The 18,862-nt window shown below is 43.9% G+C and overlaps 1 protein-coding gene across 6 annotated transcripts in view; it reads right to left on the bottom strand.

Moving 5' to 3' along the window:
• The window catches only part of LOC106601584 (fermitin family homolog 2), a 98,697-nt gene that overhangs the window by 33,279 nt on the left and 46,556 nt on the right, over window positions 1-18,862 (bottom strand). For 3 of the 6 annotated variants that reach the window (XM_014193898.2, XM_014193923.2, XM_014193913.2), the window contains exon 4: window positions 184-315. In XM_014193898.2, coding sequence (XP_014049373.1) covers window positions 184-315 — 132 coding nt within the window. The remainder of the gene's footprint in view (window positions 1-183; window positions 316-18,862) is intronic. The other 3 variants (XM_014193904.2, XM_014193930.2, XM_014193937.2) reach the window with 1 other exon arrangement.

Raw genomic sequence — 18,862 nt, 5'->3', positions numbered from 1 at the left:
ATGCTCCATGGAAGCCAGAGGAACCTGCTATTCAGCCTGTTATTGGACCGGGAAGAAGTTATTGCACCTTGGACATTCCAAGAGTGGAAGTGTTAACAGAATTCTCCAGAAGGCTCTTGGAAATGGGGTTCAGGGTAGGCCTGCAAGGGGTGACTGAGTTTGAGGTAAATGAGTGGAACTTACTACCTGATCCAGGGGTGAGTAGTGGCCCCTCCAGCTCCAGAGCTTCCTCCTCAGCCTCTTCCAGCTTTTTCTTCTTCTTCTTGGGGTCGCGGGGCTTACGCAGTAGAGATGCCTCCTCTGGATGACGGATATCTGGAGAAAGAGAGAGAAAAGGGGGTGAGGGGGAAGAAAGAGAGAGAGAGAGAGAGAGATGAGGGGAGAGGGAGGAGAGAGTCAAGGAGTTGTCACATAATCCCAACACAGTGTAGCCCAACACTAACCAAACCCAGAGACCCCATGGAGAGGAAGATTGTGAGCGAGAGAGAGAACAAAAGATGGGAGAAAGACAGAAATATAGTGAGAGAAAGAGGGGGAGAGAAACTGCGAAATACAGCCCAAGAGTCAAGGGGGTTGTGAGAGTTCAGCTTAAAAATCACAAAAATAAAACAGACTAGCAACTAGGCTAACCGAACCCTGACCCCAAGAGATGTGCTATTGTCCTGGTTTGCAGTTAGGAGTCTTTCAACTACAGACCTCACATAAACCACATTCACTCACCCTAACGCACAGTTCAAAGAATTTGAATGGGGGAGAAGGCAAACACAGTCAAAAGATGTGATGGAGAGACAGAAAGATGCAGAGAGAAAGAACAAGAGGGGAAACAATGATAAACAGCGGTGCACATGCAAGGTGGAAAAATGTATAATCCCATTTCTCAGGTAACCAACACCCCCCCCTAACCCTCTCCAAACGAGAGGGGTGTGTGGTCGACTTAGTACACACACAAAATATTTCTGCATAGTGAAGCTCCTCCTCTGATACCGCACAGTGTGTGTTTAGCAGCAGTCACTAAACAATGAGCTTGTGGTAATAACAAACACTGTATCTGTCATAACACCCTAGCCTCTAACCTAGCGCTTCTTCACAACACACTGGATGAGAGGCTAGCCTCTCACCTAGCGCTTCTTCACAACACACTGGATGAGAGCCTAGCCTCTAACCTAGCGCTTCTTCACAACACACTGGATGAGAGGCTAGCCTCTCACCTAGCGCTTCTTCACAACACACTGGATGAGAGACTAGCCTCTAACCTAGCGCTTCTTCACAACACACTGGATGAGAGTCTAGCCTCTAACCTAGCGCTTCTTCACAACACACTGGATGAGAGACTAGCCTCTAACCTAGCGCTTCTTCACAACACACTGGATGAGAGACTAGCGGAGTTGCAGCAGATGGTATAAACAACTACACATCAACACAGAGCTTGTGTGTCTATATCTATATCAAAGGCTGGCTGGCATGCAAAGGATGAAGTAAACAGTCACATTGCAGTTCAGTTTGAGCGTGTGTGTGTGTTCAGAAAGTATTCATGCCCCTGGACTTATTCCACATTTTGATGTGGTACAGTCAATTCAAAATGTATTTAAATTATTATTTTCTCACCAATCTACACATAATACCCCATAATGACAACAAAATGTAGATTTTACAAATTTTTCGAAAATGAAATACAGAAATCTAATTTACAGAAGAATTCACACCCGAGTCAAGACTTTGTAGAAGCACCTGTGTCAGCAATTACAGCTGTGAGTCTTTCTGGGTAAGTCTAAGAGCTTTCCACACCTGGAATGTGTCCAACATTTGCCCATTATTCTTTCAAAATTCTTCAATCTCTGTCAAATTGGTTGTTGATCATTGCTAGACAATAGAGGTCGACCGATTATGATTTTTCAACGCCGATACCAATAACGATTATTGGAGGGCCAAAAAAAAGCCGATACCGATTAAATCGGCCGAATTTGACAATTACAACAATACTGAATGAACACTTATTTCAACTTAATATAAAATACATCAATAAAATCAATTTAGCCTCAAATAAATAGTGAAACATGTTCAATTTGGTTTAAATAATGCAAAAACAAAGTGTTGGAGAAGAAAGTAAAAGTGCATTATGTGCCATGTAAGAAAGCTAACGTTTAAGTTCCTTGCTCAGAACATGAGAACATATGAAAGCTGGTGGTTCCTTTTAACATGAGTCTTCAATATTCCCAGGTAAGAAGTTTTAGGTTGTAGTTATTATAGGACTATTTCTCTATACGATTTGTATTTCATATACCTTTGACTATTGGATGTTCTTATAGGCACTTTAGTATTGCCAGTGTAACAGTATAGCTTCCGTCCCTCTCCTCGCTCCTACCTGGGCTCGAACCAGGAACACATCGATAAAAGCCACCCTCGAAGCAGCGTTACCCATGTAGAGCAAGGGGAAACAACTACTCCAAGTCTCAGAGCGAGTGACGTTTGAAACGCTATTAGCACGCACCCGGCTAACTAGCTAGCCATTTCACATCGGTTACACCAGCCTCATCTTGGGAGTTGACAGGCTTGAAGTCATAAACAGCGCAATGCATTGCGAAGAGCTGCTGGCAAAACGCAGTAAAGTGCTGTTTGAATGAACGCTTACGAGCCTGCTGCTGCCTACCATCGCTCAGTCAGACTGCTCTATCAAATCATAGACTTAATTATAACAATAACACAGAAATACGAGCCTTAGGTCATTAATATGGTCGAATCCGGAAACTATCACGTTTATTCTTTCAGTGAAATACGGAACCGTTCCGTATTTTATCTAACGGGTGGCATCCATAAGTCTAAATATTCCTGTTACATCGCACAACCTACAATGTTATTTCATAGTTACGTAAAATTCTGGCAAAATAGTTCGCAACGAGCCAGGCGGCCCAAACTGTTGCATATACCCGGATTCTGCGTGCAATGAACGCAAGAGAACTGACAATTTCACCGGGTTAATATTGCCTGCTAAGCTGGATTTCTTTTAGCTAAATATGCAGGTTTAAAAATATATACTTCTGTGTATTGATTTTAAGAAAGGCATTGATGTTTATGGTTAGGTACAGTCGTGCAACGATTGTGCTTTTTTTCCGCAAATGCGCTTTGTTAAATCATCCCCCGTTTGGCGAAGTCGGCTGTCTTTGTTAGGAAGAAATAGTATTCACAGTTCGCAACGAGCCAGGTGGCCCAAACTGCTGCATATACCCTGACTCTGTTTGCAAGAGATGTGACACATTTTCCCTAGTTAAAAGAAATGAATGTTAGCAGGCAATATTAACTAAATATGCAGGTTTAAAAAGATATACTTGTGTCTTGTTTTGAAACAAGACACTTGATGTTTATGGTTAGGTACACGTCGGAGCAAAGACAGTCCTTTTTCGCGAATGCGCACCACATCGATTATATGCAACGCAGGACAGGCTAGATAAACTAGTAATATCAACCATGTGTAGTTAATTAGTGATTATGATTGATAGATTGTTTTTTCTAAGATAAGTTTAATGCTAGCTAGCAACTTACCTTGGCTTCTTACTGCATTCGCGTAACAGGCAGGCTCCTCGTGGAGTGCAACGTAAAGCAGGTGGTTAGAGCGTTGGACTAGTTAACCTAAGGTTGCATCCCCAAGCTGACAAGGTAAAAATCTGTCATTCTGCCCCTGAACAAGGCAGTTAACCCACCGTTCCTAGGCCGTCATTGAAAATAAGAATGTGTTCTTAACAGACTTGCCTAGTTAAATGAAGGTAAAAAAAAATAAATGTATTAAAAAAATACAAAAATTGCCAAATCGGTGGCCAAAAATACGGATTACCTATTGTTATGAAAACTTGAAATCAGCCCTAATTAAAATCGGCCATTCCTATTAAATCGGCCGACCTCTACTAGACAACCATTTTCAGGTCTTGCCATAGATTTTCAAGTAGATTTACATCAAAACTATAACTCAGCCCCTCAGGGACATTCACTGTCTTCTTGGTAAACAACTCCAGTGTAGATCTGGCCTTGTGTTTTAGGGTGTTGTCCTGCTGAAAGGCGAATTCATCTCCCAGTGTCTGTTGGAAAGCAGACTGAACCAGGTTTTCCTCTAGGATTTTGCCTGTGCTTAGCTCCATTCAGTTTTTTTTTACTCCTGAAAAAACTCCCCAGTCCTTAACAATTACAAGCATTCCCATAACATGATGCAGCCACCACTGTGCTTGAGAATATGGGGAGTGGTACTCAGTAATATGTTGTATTGGATTTGCCCCAAATATAGCATGTTGTATTATGGACAAAAAGTGAATTGCTTTGCCACATTTTTTTTGCAGTATTACTTTAGTGCCTTGTTGCAAACAGGATGCATGTTTTGGAATATTTGTATTATGTACAGGCTTCCTTCTTTTCCATTTGTTAGTTAGGTTGGTATTGTGGAGTAACTACAATGTTGTTGATCCATCCTTAGTTATCTCCTATCACTCCTTTCTCCTATCACAAACTCTCTGTTTTAAAGTCACCATTGGCCTCATGGTGAAATTCCAGAGCGGTTTCCTTCCTCTCCGGCAACTGAGTTAGGAAGGACACCTGTAGCTTTGTAGTGAGTGGGTGTATTGATACAACATTCAAAGTGTAATTAATAACTTCACCATGCTCAAAAAGGGATATTCAATGTCAGCTTTTTTTTAAACTCATCTACAAATAAGTGCCCTTCTTTGTGAGGCATTGGAAAACATCTCTGGTCTTTGTGGTTGAATCTGTGCTTGAAATTCACTGCTCGACTGAGGGAGCTTACAGATAATTGTATTTATCAGTCCATGTAACTTATTATGCAACTAACTAAGCACATTTTTACTCCTGACCTTTAGGTTTGCCATAACAAAAGGGTTTGAAAACTTACTTATATTTCAGTTCATTTAAAAAAATAACAATAACAATTTTGAAAAACAATCACACTTTAACATTATGCGCTATAGTCTGTAGGCCAGTGACCAAAAAATCTCTCAATTTAATCCATTTTAAAATTCAGGTTGTGTGCGTGTGTAGATGGAATGAAACTATGCTTGGGCGTTTGTTTAATGCCTCCTCTGACAGACATACTGCAGACCTGATTTAATGACTCCAGAGCTGCACCAACCCCCTCAACATCCCTCTTTCCTCCTCTTCTCTCCCGCTCTCCACGCCTCTGCTCTACTCCTCTCTCGACACTCCCCTCTGTGTTAGCTGGAGAGGCCAGGGAACCATCACTCAACATTAATCTCCAGTGTTCAGGACGTTTTTGGAACGGTTCGGAGGAGCTGGCTGAATCTGCCAGAATGTGTCTGGAAAAGATAGATGTGCACCATCTAGATTTTAAAAGCACAGCTGGGGTAAATGTCTGTGCTGTCTTTTATCTATGCTTCTACACTCATTTAAGAGATGTGTGGTTGACTGGAATTTCAATTTCATAATATTCATTTGGCTATTGTCAGATTTTTGCCTTTTAAGATCTATTTAAATCCCACATGCTTTACAACTTTCACTTCCTCCCTTTTCCATAGCTAGGGAGGACAATGTGTGAGAGACAGACAGAAGAGAAAGAAAAAGAACGTCAGGAGAGAGGGAGAGAGAGAAAACGAAAGAGTGCGAGAGAGAAAAAGAGAGCGAGAGCGAGAGAGCAAACGAGAGCGACAGAAGAATAGCGAGAGTGAACTTCTTGGCTTGGTGAGAATTTCTTGTTTAGTTTGTGTTACTAAAGCAAAAAGCATTCCAGGGTTTAAGAACTACCAGATGGTAGCTCGCTCTCCCTCACTCCCTCCATCGCTCTTGCACAGCACAAGCCCTGTGCCCTTATACAGCCATGTAAGTGCAGGCATGCTGCCTGGCCTGAGCACAGGGGTGGAGTGAGTGTCTACGGTAGATGCACCAAGTGTCAAGCGCTGTTGTTATCCACAGACTAAAATCTGTGAGCAAAATATAACATTTTACATGGCCATTTCAAATATCAAACTGTTAAGATTGCTACCTCTTCAACCCCAGCAACTGCAAGAGATGGGCTGAAGAAAGAATGGACAGAGCCCTTCTTTTCATCAGTCACATGAAAGTAGGAGAGGAGCAGAGAGTGGGGTAGTAACATCAGGAATGCAGGCCCCTGATGTAGCCTTCCAATAATTAGAAGGAGTAGAGAGAGATAGAGGACAGGGTGTAGGGTGAAGTAATACTGTCATACATCCAGAAACAGCAGGTGTTGTTGACGGAATACGATTCGACCTAACGGTTAGGATTTGGGGCGCGTGAGCTGATCCTAGATCTGTGGGTAAGTGCAACGCTTCTACCCAATCAGATTCAGGCAGAATCAAAGCAAAGGTCTACAAGTGGTTGATGTTCATTACAGAACATGACGCCCACAAAATAAGAAACAGCTTCATTCAAATCCTTTTGACATGATCCAGGCTCATAGCCAGATGGACAGACCCCCCCGTGGGAATCGAACCCACAACCCTGGTGTTGCACACACCATGCTCTACCAACTGAGCCACAAGGCTGTATTCTGTAAGAATAAGACATGCGTCATTGCCATGGGAGTGAGACCCACCACACAGAACCATTTACATTTTAGCAGACATACTTTTCCAAAGCAACATAGGCCTTTTCTGCATTATGACTAGGGGCAGGAGTTTTTGTGTATGGAAAAACTAGCAATACAATGTTAAAATATTTATCTTCTGGCTAACATGTTAATTGTGAAGTAGAAAATGAAACTGTGGTCAAACTGCATTGATAAATTATCAAAAACCAAGCCTCGCCACGCTGGAACCAGGTCAGTGTGATGGTCCACAAATATACATACATACATACATACATACATATATATATATATATAAAACGGCGTCAACACCATAACACCACAGCTAGCTAGCCAACTTTACCAATTAGCAGTACTGTAGAAACTATATATATTACAACGGAACGATTTGACTAGTGTAATGTTAGCTAGCTACATAGTTGTCTTTGTATCAAGATAAAGGCGTAGTACAGAGTAACTATCGAGGTAAGCTAGCCAGCTACATTTTCTAATGTGGTCTACAACGCGCCCACTGCTAGCTAGCAAACCCTACCAGCTAGCTGTATCATTTTTAGTCAATAAGATTTTTGCAACGTAAGCTTAACTTTCTGAACATTCGAGATGTGTAGTCCACTTGTGTAGCTAGCAGGACTGACTTGTGTTAGCTAGCCAACGTTTAATTACTTCTGCGTTATGAACTAGACATGGACACGAATGATCCATTGGTAGCTTGTTGTTACCAAGTATTGGTGCTAACCGTGTGTTATAGGATGCTAGCATGCTAGTTAGCTACGGCGTCATAGGACACGGTGCACTAGGTGGGTTTTCACGGAAGAATACTGTACCAAGTTATCTAGCGGAATAAACTAAGTTTGAGCCTATTCCTGGAAACATTGAACCACTGTAGTTTACATCAATTTTAATTTCTAGTGGTAGCTAGAAAAGCTATATTTTAGCGTTTTAGTGTTTCAGTGAATTGTTAGTGAGGGAGGCCCTGCTCTCTCGCTTCCCCAGTTGTTTAGTTAACTTTTCATGCCAATCTCCTTTGCATTAGCGTAGCCTATCAACTATGTGTAGGTCTATCCCTGTTCTCTCCTCTCTGCACAGGCCATACAAACGCTTCACATCGCGTGGCCGCTGCCACTCTAACCTGGTGGTCCCAGCGCGCACGACCCACGTGGAGTTCCAGGTCTCCGGCAGCCTATGGAACTGCCGATCTGCGGCCAACAAGGCAGAGTTCATCTCAGCCTATGCTACCCTCCAGTCCCTCGACTTCTTGGCGCTGACAGAAACATGGATTACCACAGAAAACACTGCTACTCCTACTGCTCTCTCCTCGTCTGACCACGTGTTCTCGCACACCCCGAGAGCATCTGGTCAGCGGGGTGGTGGCACTGGAATCCTCATCTCTCCCAAGTGGACATTCTCTCTTTCTCCCCTGACCCATCTGTCTATCTCCTCCTTTGAATTCCATGCTGTCACAATCACTCGCCCATTCACATCCTTACCATTTATCGCCCTCCAGGTTCCCTTGGAGAGTTCATCAATGAGCTTGACGCCTTGATAAGTTCCTTTCCCGAGGATGGCTCACCCCTCACAGTTCTGGGTGACTTTAACCTCCCTACGTCTACCTTTGACTCATTTCTCTCTGCCTCCTTTCCACTCCTCTCCTCTTTTGACCTCACCCTCTCACCGTCCCCCCCTACTCACAAGGCAGGCAATACGCTTGACCTCATCTTCACTAGATGCTGTTCTTCTACTAATCTCACTGCAACTCCCCTCCAAGTCTCCGATCACTACCTTGTATCCTTTTCCCTCTCGCTCTCCTCCAACACTACTCACTCTGCCCCTACTCAGATGGTATTGCGCCGTCGCAACCTTCGCTCTCTCTCTCCTGCTACTCTCTCCTCTTCCATCCTATCATCTCTTCCCTCTGCTCAACCCTTCTCCAACCAATCTCCTGACTCTGCCTCCTCAACCCTCCTCTCCTCCCTTTCTGCATCCTTTGACTCTCTATGTCCCCTATCCTCCCGACTGGCTCGGTCCTCCCTCCTGCTCCGTGGCTTGACGACTCATTGCGAGCTCACAGAACAGGGCTCCGGGCAGCCGAGCGGAAATGGAGGAAAACTAGCCTCCCTGCGGACCTGGCATTTTTCACTTCCTCCTCTCTACATTTTCCTCCTCTGTTTCTGCTGCTAAAGCCACTTTCTACCACTCTAACTTCCAAGCATCTGCCTCTAACCCTAGGAAGCTCTTTGCCACCTTGTCCTCCCTCCTGAATCCTCCTCCCCTCCCTCTCTGCGGATGACTTCGTCAACCATTTTGAAAAGAAGGTTGACGACATCTGATCCTCGTTTGTTAAGTCAAAAGACACCGCTGGTCCTGCTCACATTGCCCTACCCTATGCTTTGACCTCTTTCTCCCCTCTCTCTCCAGATGAAATCTTGCGTCTTGTGACGGCCGGCCGCCCAACAACCTGCCCGCTTGACCCTATCCCCTCCTCTCTTCTCCAAACCATTTCCGGAGACCTTCTCCCTTACCTCACCTCGCTCATCAACTCATCCTTGACCGCTGGCTACGTCCCTTCCGTCTTCAAGAGAGCGAGAGTTGCGCCCCTTCTCAAAAAACCTACACTCGATCCCTCCGGTGTCAACAACTACAGACCAGTATCCTTCTTTCTTTTCTCTCCAAAACTCTTGAACGTGCCATCTTTGGCCAGCTCTCCTGCTCTCTCTCTCAGAATGACCTTCTCGATCCAAATCAGTCAGGTTTCAAGGCTGGTCATTCAACTGAGACTGCTCTTCTCTGTGTTCTCCTCTCCGCACTGCTAAAGCCAATTCTCTCTCCTCTGCTCTCATCCTTCTAGACCTATCTGCTGCCTTTGATACTGTGAACCATCAGATCCTCCTCTCCACCCTCTCCGAGTTGGGTATCTCCGGCGCGGCTCACTCTTGGATTGCGTCCTACCTGACAGGTCGCTCCTACCTGGTGGCGTGGCGAGAATCCGTATCCGCACCATGTGCTCTCACCACTGGTGTCCCCCAGGGCTCAGTTCTAGGCCCTCTCCTATTCTCGCTATACACCAAGTCACTTGGCTCTGTCATATCCTCACATGGTCTCTCCTATCATTGCTACGCAGACGACACACAATTAATCTTCTCCTTTCCCCCTTCTGATAACCAGGTGGCGATTCGCATCTCTGCATGTCTGGCAGAAATATCAGCGTGGATGACGGATCACCACCTCAAACTGAACCTCGGCAAGACGGAGCTGCTCTTCCTCCCGGGGAAGGACTGCCCGTTCCATGATCTCGCCATCACGGTTGACAACTCCATTGTGTCCTCCTCCCAGAGTGCTAAGAGCCTCGGCGTGACCCTGAACACCCTGTCGTTCTCCGCTAACATCAAGGCGGTGACCCGATCCTGTAGGTTCATGCTCTACAACATTCACAGAGTACGACCCTGCCTTACACAGGAAGCGGCGCAGGTCCTAATACAGGCACTTGTCATCTCCCGTCTGGATTACTGCAACTCCCTGTTGGCGGGGCTCCCTGCCTGTGCCATTAAACCCCTACAACTCATCCAGAACGCCGCAGCCCGTCTGGTGTTCAACCTTCCCAAGTTCTCTCACGTCACCCCGCTCCTCCGCACACTCCACTGGCTTCCAGTTGAAGCTCGCATCTGCTACAAGACCATGGTGCTTGCCAACTGAGCTGTGAGGGGAACGGCACCTCCGTACCTTCAGGCTCTGATCAGGCCCTACACCCAAACAAGGGCACTGCGTTCATCCACCTCTGGCCTGCTGGCCCCCCTACCTCTGCGGAAGCACAGTTCCCGCTCAGCCCAGTCAAAACTGTTCGCTGCTCTGGCACCCCAATGGTGGAACAAGCTCCCTCACGACACCAGGACAGCGGAGTCAATCACCACCTTCCGTAGACACCTGAAACCCCACCTCTTTAAGGAATACCTGGGGTAGGATATAGTAATCCTTCTAACCCCCTGCCCCGCCCCAAAATAAAAGATATGGGATGTACTATTGTAAAGTGGTTGTTCCACTGGATATCATAAGGTGAATGCACCAATTTGTAAGTCGCTCTGGATAAGAGCGTCTGCTAAATGACGTAAATGTAAAATGTAAATATACTGGACCGCAGTAAAAAACTGTTGATACGTAGAACACTAACTACACTGACCATGGAGAACAGAACAAAGCCTGGGAACTGACCACACATCTCCCAATCTCTATACATCCATGTCCCTCTGTCCCCCCCATCTATCCATCTGTCAGTCCCTTCATCCATCTCCTGCACCCCCAAACCATCTCTCCCCCATCTATCCATCGCTCTCCCCTTCTAGCATACTGTTGCTCCTTCTATTCATCTCTCTCTCTCTCTCGCCACATCTCCCCATCTTCCTTATAGGCTAACTTCAGGGTAGGGCTGAACAGTAACGGGACAGTGTCACTCTCAGCAGCAGTCTCTATAAAACCAGGCCAGCCAGTGAAGCAGCAAGACTGACATTAGCACTAACTGGTCCTCTGGATCGCCTGATTGGCCAAAACAGACTGCTTCTCTAGACCTTCTCATTGATCACACCTGGTAGAGGCTAGAGGCCTGTCTTCCTCTGAAGACCTCAGGCTGCCAGGTCAGGTCCCACACTCAGTCCTGCACAAGTCATACGTGACGGCCAACATTTCCTGGCGGTCTCCCTTGGTGGAATGGAAGAGACTTTATAGGTCCCTATAAGCAGCACTATGTCTGTGTGCAACACCACAGCTGTAAATTAAACATCAAGAGGGAAACAAAGATCTTATTGAAGACAAAACCTAGACTCCAGAAGACGAAAGTAGTCCACTTTCCCCACCCTAGTGTAGCACCCATATTGGCTTTCCTTCTGCAGACAGACAGGGTGGCAGGGCCGCGCCCCAACGTTTTCTTGGCGCGCTCTGGGATCACGCCCTTTCTCATGTGAGGAGACAGACGAGACGCAAGCTGCCAGCTGGTCGGAGTTGAGGCTTTGTGGGCCGGAGAAGGAAAAAGAACGTGGTGGTGAGGGTGTTCCGGATCGCTGCACAACAGTGTCATGGTTGACACCTAGTCAGTCGCCCACTATAGATCAGTTTCACACATCTGGCCCAGGCCTGCCCTCTTGGGCTGTATGGGTTAGTACTACTGCTGTAACACAATACCAGCTTTAAAGAATTAAGAAAAAACATTTACTAGATTGGCTCCGAGTACGAAGGATAAACATGGCATTTCATTATCAAAGCGATCAAAACCAAGGAAATGCCTCCCCCTCACTGACAGACAAGCCAAACACACATCATTGTCCAGGAACACAGAGCTGCCAGAAACTCTATGATAGTAGGACAGTTCAACGCTGGAGTGGAGTGAAGGGGAATTCAGACATTTTAGTATTGTGTTCTGAGTCCCACTGCACTGCCCCATCCAGCCCCAGATGGAGTGTGTGTGTGTGTGTGTGTGTGTGTGTGTGTGTGTGTGTGTGTGTGTGTGTGTGTGTGTGTGTGTGTGTAGGGCTGACTGGGCTCTAGCCAGCTGCTGTGGACATGGGAGAACAGCAGCACTGCAGTAATAATTAGATTGATCGCCCACACTAAATGTATGCGTGATTCACATGGCTAGAGAGACCCCAGCTCTGTTACACATCTGGTTAACGGTAGGTAGGGAGGGAGGGAGGGGAGAGAGAGTGTAGGGGAAAGTCAAATAGAAAGCGAGAGAGAGAGAATGTGGATGATGTGTGCTTGGATGTTAGTCTATTTTGTTTGTGAAGAGAAAGAGAGAGGGGGACAGAGACAGAAATCCCTGTAGTGGAGGAGTGAACTTGGTCTGCACCAAGAAACAGCTACTGCGTGACCCCCCAAAAAACTCACCAAATCAATCATTATGAGGAAAGCGAGAGAAAGGGGAAGACGGAATGAAATGAGCGTGGGAGTCAATCTGAATGGTCACTGTCTCGCACAGCTTCAGAGAATCCATCTCTCCCCCCTCTTTCTGTCTGCAGTATGAGCCAGTTGGACAGGCCTGCAGTCTTCTCCTCATGGGCCTGCTTATTCCCATCTCATTCCCTATGCTGTGCAGCTCTATGTCAGTCACACAAACTGAAAGTCACCCAGATAATTAAAAACAAAAAACAGTACATATAGAAAGTCCACACCACCTTGAACATTTTTCTCATTTAGTTGCGTTAGAAAGTGGGATGGAAATTGATTTAATTGTAATTCCTTGTCATTGATCTACACAAAATACTCCATCATGTCAAAGTTAAAAGTTCTACAAACCTTTATAAATGAATACAAATGAAATAACTAAAATAGTAATTGTATAAGTATTCATCATCATTGTTTAGGCAAGTCTAAATTAGTTCAGATGTGACTTAGATGAAGATCAGATCAAATTTTATGACCAATTTATGAATTAATCCAGGTATTTCCTAAGGGTTCACATACTTTTCTTGCCACTGTACATCTTTAAGGTCCCCAAAGCAAGTATTGAATTTCAAGCACAGATTCAACTACAAAGACCAGTGAGCGTTTTCTTCTTTTTTTAAATGCCTCAAAGAATTGCAGTGATTGGTATATTTGTTATTGCTACCAGACATTGAATATATCTTTAAGCATGATTAAGTTAATCATGCTGTGGAGGATGTACACTGAACAAAAATAAAAATGCAACATGCAAAAATTGACGATTTTACCGAGTTACAGTTCATAGAAGGAAATCGGTCAATTGCACAAAAAAAAATGATTAGGTCCTATTCTATGGATTTCACTACTGGGAATAGAGATATGCATCTGTTGGTCACAGATATCTTTAAAAATAAGTTACAGGCGTGGATCAGAAAACCAGTCTGTATCTGGTGTGACCACCATTTTCCTCATGCAGCACAACACATCTCCTTCGCATAGGAGTTGATCAGGCTGTTGATTGTGGCCTGTAGAATGTTGTCCCCCTCCTCTTCAACGGCTGTGTGAAGGTGCTGGATATTGGTGGGAACTGGAACATGCTGTCGTACACATTGATCTAGAGGATTCCAAACATGCTCAATAGGTGACATGTCTCCTGAGTATGCAGGCCATGGATGAACTGGGAAATTTCCAGCTTCCAGGAATTGTGTACAGATCCTTGTGACATGGGGCTGTGCATTATCATGCTAAACATGAGGTGATGGCGGCGGATGAATGGCACGACAATGGGCCTCAGGATCTCGTTCACGGTATCTCTGCATTCAAATTGCCATTGATTAAAAAGTAATTGTGTTCGTTGTCCGTAGCTTATGCCTGCCCATACCATAACCCCACCATGGGGCACTCTGTTCACAACTTTGACATCAGCAAAACGGTCGCCCACAGAACGCCATACACGTGGTCTGCGGTTGTGAGGCCGGTTGGAGGTACTGCCAAATTCTCAAACGATGTTCGAGGCGGCTCAAAAATGAACAGCTCTGGTGGACATTCCTGCAGTCAGCATGCCAATTGCACACTCAATCAAAACTTGAGACATCTGTGGCATTGTCTTGTGTGACAAAACCGCATATTTCAGAGTGGCCTTTTATTGTCCCCAGCACAAGGTGCACCTGTTTGTAATGATCATGCTGTTTAATCAGCTTCTTGATATGCCACACCTGTCAGATGGATGGATTATCTTGGCGAAGGAGAAATGCTCACTAACAGGGATGTAAATGAATTTGTGCACAAAATGGAGAAAACTAAGCTTTTTGTGTGTTTGGAACATTTCTGGGATCTTTTATTTCAGCTCATGAAACATAGGACCAACACTTTACATGTTGGGTTTATATTTTTGTTCAGTGTATATTCCAATCAATCAAGACATCAGATGCAATCGTCTTTCTGAACTGACAGGAAGGGAACTGAGGAATGTCACTGAGGCCTTTGATGATTTTAGAACAGCTACAGAGTTCAATGGCTGTGAAGGGAGAAAACTGAGGACGGATCAACAACATTGTAGTGACTACAATATTGAGAGTGAAAAGAAGAACAAAAATATTCCAAAACATGCAACAAGGCACTAAAGTAATACTGCAAAAAAAACATGGCAAAGGAACACTTTTTGACCTAAATGCAAATGTTTGGGGCAAATCCAACACGTCACTGAGTTACTGTATCCTTATTTTCAAGCATGGTGGTGGCTGCATCATGGCATGGGCACAGATAGAACAATTACATATTTCACCTGATGTATAAATGTGAAGCATCTGCTTGGCGTTCCCACTCACTACCAAATATGGTAGTGAGAGGAAGCCCAGTGGCCGGTAGCGGGAGAAGTGGGAGAAGATGGAACGAGATGGATTTTGGCCAACATTCTGGAAATGTTCTCATCGATGAAATCGCAATAGTTTTCTGTTCCCAAAACTAGAATCTGTTACGAACAGAGTGGACTAAGTTTGGTAGACTTACACTTTGCCAAAGTTTTAAAAAATTGCTTTGTTTAGGAGTGCAAAGGCTTATTGAGTTATTGCACATGCGCACTTCAGAGTAGGTGTTCCCTAATGGAAATATGCAAATGCATGCTAGAACATGCCAATAAGCTCTCGCTAGCTTGTGCTCGGCTCTGCCCACCTCCTTGCTTGTTCTGCCCACTATGACTCATTTGTTCCCATTTGAAACAGCAAAGACTAGGACGTTTTTCAGGATGAAAATAAACGGGATGGACCTAAACACAGGCAAAATCCTAGAGGAAAAACGTATTCAGTCTCCTTTACACCAGAGACTGGGCGAGGAATTCACCTTTCAGCAGGACAATAACCGAAAACACAAATCTACACTGGAGTTGCTTACCAGAAGACGGTGAATTTTCCTGAGTGGCCAAGTTAGTTTTTACATTTTAGTAATTTAGCAGACGCTCTTATCCAGAGCGACTTACAGTAGTGAGTGCATACATTTCATACTTTTTTTTCTCCGTACTGGTCCCCCGTGGGAATGGAACCCACAATCCTGGCGTTGCAAACACCATGCTCTACCAACTGAGCCACACAGGACCATAAATCTGACATAAATCTGCTTTAAAATCTATGGCAAGACCTGAAAATGGTTGTCTAGCAATGATCAATAACCAATTTTACAGACCTTGAAGAATACTGAAAATAATAAAATGGGCAAATGTGGCACAATCCAGGTGTGGAAGGCTCAGAGACTTAGCCAAGAAGACTCACAGCTGTAATGGCTGCCAAAGGTATTGATCAAGGGGGTGAATACTTATTTAATCAAGGTATACTAGTGTTTATTTTTCATTAAATCTTAAAAATAAATCAAATAAAATGTGAAGAAATCCAAGGGGAGTGTAGACTTTCTATGGGCACGGTAGTTCCAGAAGAGACTAGGTCACTGTCAACATGTATGAAGGACATGATTGAAAACTTCATGTTCTACAATTTCCCTACAAATACTTCTTCTAAAAGGCAACAAGGAAAGGGTGAGGTAAGTATGAGAGAGGCAGAGAGAGATGCACTGAGAGTCCCTTCCCAGCCACCGTAAGTCATTGTATGACACTTCGGCACGCGCCAAGTCAGCCAAGAGCAATTTGTCCTGAATTTCTCCGAAACTAAAATAGATTTATTACTGCAGAGGTAGACACATTCCTAACAAGGACTGAGCAGCATAGAGGAGAGGAGCCTGCTACTTGCCTGTTGATTTAGTTAGTCACCCATCTCTGAATAACAACACAGTCATCCAGCACATCCAGTTTATTTAATACTCCATCAAAAATGTTATTTTTCCTCTCTCATTTCAAAGAAAATAAATTCATACTAGTTCATAGTGGGCCTCTTTTCGCCTTTCTAAATAAAAGTTCCCGTTTAGCAAAATAAGAAACAAAGTTCCAGAGTTACCTTGTAGAGCCAACCATAAGAGTAGAGCAGCCATAACTCCTGAGACATGACATGGGCCAGGAAAAAAAAAGACCAACAGATGTCCTTGAAAGTGCCTGATGAATGTTTCATATAAAAAGCGTTTCCCCTCCTGCAGCTGCAGTCTCCAGTGCCGACAGAGGGCTCTGGTTGGAGCCGACATGGAGGGGTGACAGAGATCCATGTTACAGGGTCAGGAGGGCATTGGCACACAGTTCAGACACTCATCGGTACCACACAAGACATGCAATCAGAGGTCTCTTCACAGTCTCCAGGTCCAGAACAGAGGCTGGGGAAACTACATGGAACTCTGACACTCAACTCAAGCTAGTAATAAAACCAGATTTTAAAAAAATAGATAAAAGAACACCTTACCGCACAACAGGGACTGTGAAGAGACTGCTATTTTTAGTTATGTTGTATTGTAATTTGCACTGTATTATGTAGGTAAGTGGCATTGCACAAGCCTTGGCCATCTCCTGTTTCTGAAGCATGAGGCAAAAACAGGAGATTATGTAGTGTTATGTATATTACATACAGCGCCTTGAGAAAATATTCATACCCCTTGACTTATTCCACAATTGTGTTACAGCCCGAATTCCAAACTGATTAAATCAATTTTTTTCTAAACACAATACCCCATAATGACAAAGTGAAAACTTGTTTTTAGACATTTGTGCAAATTTATTGAAAATGAAATATGTAAATTATATTTTATGTAAAAAAAATATTTCTAAGTTCACACCCCTGAGTCAAAACTTTGTAGAATCACCTTTGGCAGCGATTACAGCTGTGAGTCTTTCTGGGTGAGTCTAAGAACTTTCCACACCTGGATTGTGCAACATTTGCCCATTATTCTTTTTAAAGAAATGTCAAGCTCTGTCAAATTGGTTGTTGATCATTGCTAGAAAACCATTTTCAGGTCTTGCCATAGATTTTCAAGCAGATTTAAGTCAAAACTGTAACTTGGCCACTCAGGAACATTCACTGTCTTCTTGGTAAGCAACTCCAGTGTAGATTTGGCCTTGTGTTTTAGGTTATTGTCCTGCTGAAAGGTGAATTCATCTACAATTGTCTGCTGGAAAGTAGACAACCACATTTTCCTCTAGGATTTTGCCTGTGCTTAGGTCCATTCCATACATTTTTTTTTATCTGGAAAAACTTCCCAGTCCTTAACAATTACAAGCATACCCATAAATTGATCTATGCACCACTATGCATGAAAATAGGGAGAGTGGTTATCAGTAATGTATTGGATTTGCCCCAAACATAACACTTTCTATTCAGGACAAAAAATGAATTGCTTTGACACATTTTTTAGCAGTATTACTTTAGTGCCTTATTGCAAACAGGTGCACATTTTAGAATATTTTTTTTATTCTATACAGGCTTCCTTCTTTTCCCTTTGTCATTTAGGTTAGTATTGTGGAGTAACTACATTGTTGTTGATCCATCCTCAGTTTTCTCCTATCACAGCCATTAAACTCTGTAACTGCTTTAAAGTCAACATTGGCCTCATGGTGAAATCCCTGAGCAGTTTTCTTTCTCTCAGGCAACTGAGTTAGGAAGGACGCCTGTATATTTGTAAAGACTGGGTGTATTGATAAACCATCCAAAATGTAATAACTTCACCATGCTCAAAGGGATCATGCTAAACAAAATCATGCACACAGAGTGAGTCCATCTAACTTACTATGTGACTTGTTAAGCACATTGTTTCTGAAATTATTTAGGATTGCCATTACAAAGGGGTTGAATACTTATTGACTCAAGACATTTCAGCTTTTATTAATTTGTAAACATTTAAAAAAACTTAATTCCACTGACATTGGTTGTAGGCCAGTGACAAAAAATCTAAATGTAATCCATGTTAAATTCAGGCTGTAACAACAAAATGTAGAAAAGCCTTAAGGGTGTGAACACTTTCTGAAGGCACTGTATATTATGTATTTGTTGTGTTTTGTTACCCGTTTGGACCCCTGGAAGTATAGCCGGGGATCCTAATAAATAAAATAAAAATGAGACTGGCGTTTTCCTCCGAACTCTAGCTGACAGGGCCAGTGTCTGACCTTAGTGCTCGTCAGGGGGCAGGGCCTTGAGGGCTAAATCTGGACACAGTAATGTGTGTGAGATAATATCCATCTCTGAATGTGTGAGTCATTATGCGGTGCTAGATTGATCAACTCTGCTAGACCTGTCTGAATCCTGTTTAGTCAACAGACAGCGCTATTCCAAGGACAGGTCTAGCAGAGTCAAGGTGCCTGAACAGAAGTGGTGGTGAAGTGAGCGCTGATATCTGATAGCTCAGGCTCTGTTTGATAAACACAACAAAAGGCTGAAAGGAAAAAACAGCGGCAGACATGCCCGACTAGACTGGAGGTAGAGAACACTTCCAGAAGTTCATCTAAAAATAGCAAGAGTATTATGGCAAGGTTAGAGTGGACGAGAG

Source organism: Salmo salar, chromosome ssa01, assembly GCF_905237065.1.
Source record: "Salmo salar chromosome ssa01, Ssal_v3.1, whole genome shotgun sequence".
Taxonomy (NCBI): domain Eukaryota; kingdom Metazoa; phylum Chordata; class Actinopteri; order Salmoniformes; family Salmonidae; genus Salmo; species Salmo salar.
This window is presented reverse-complemented; position numbering and strand designations above follow the sequence as displayed.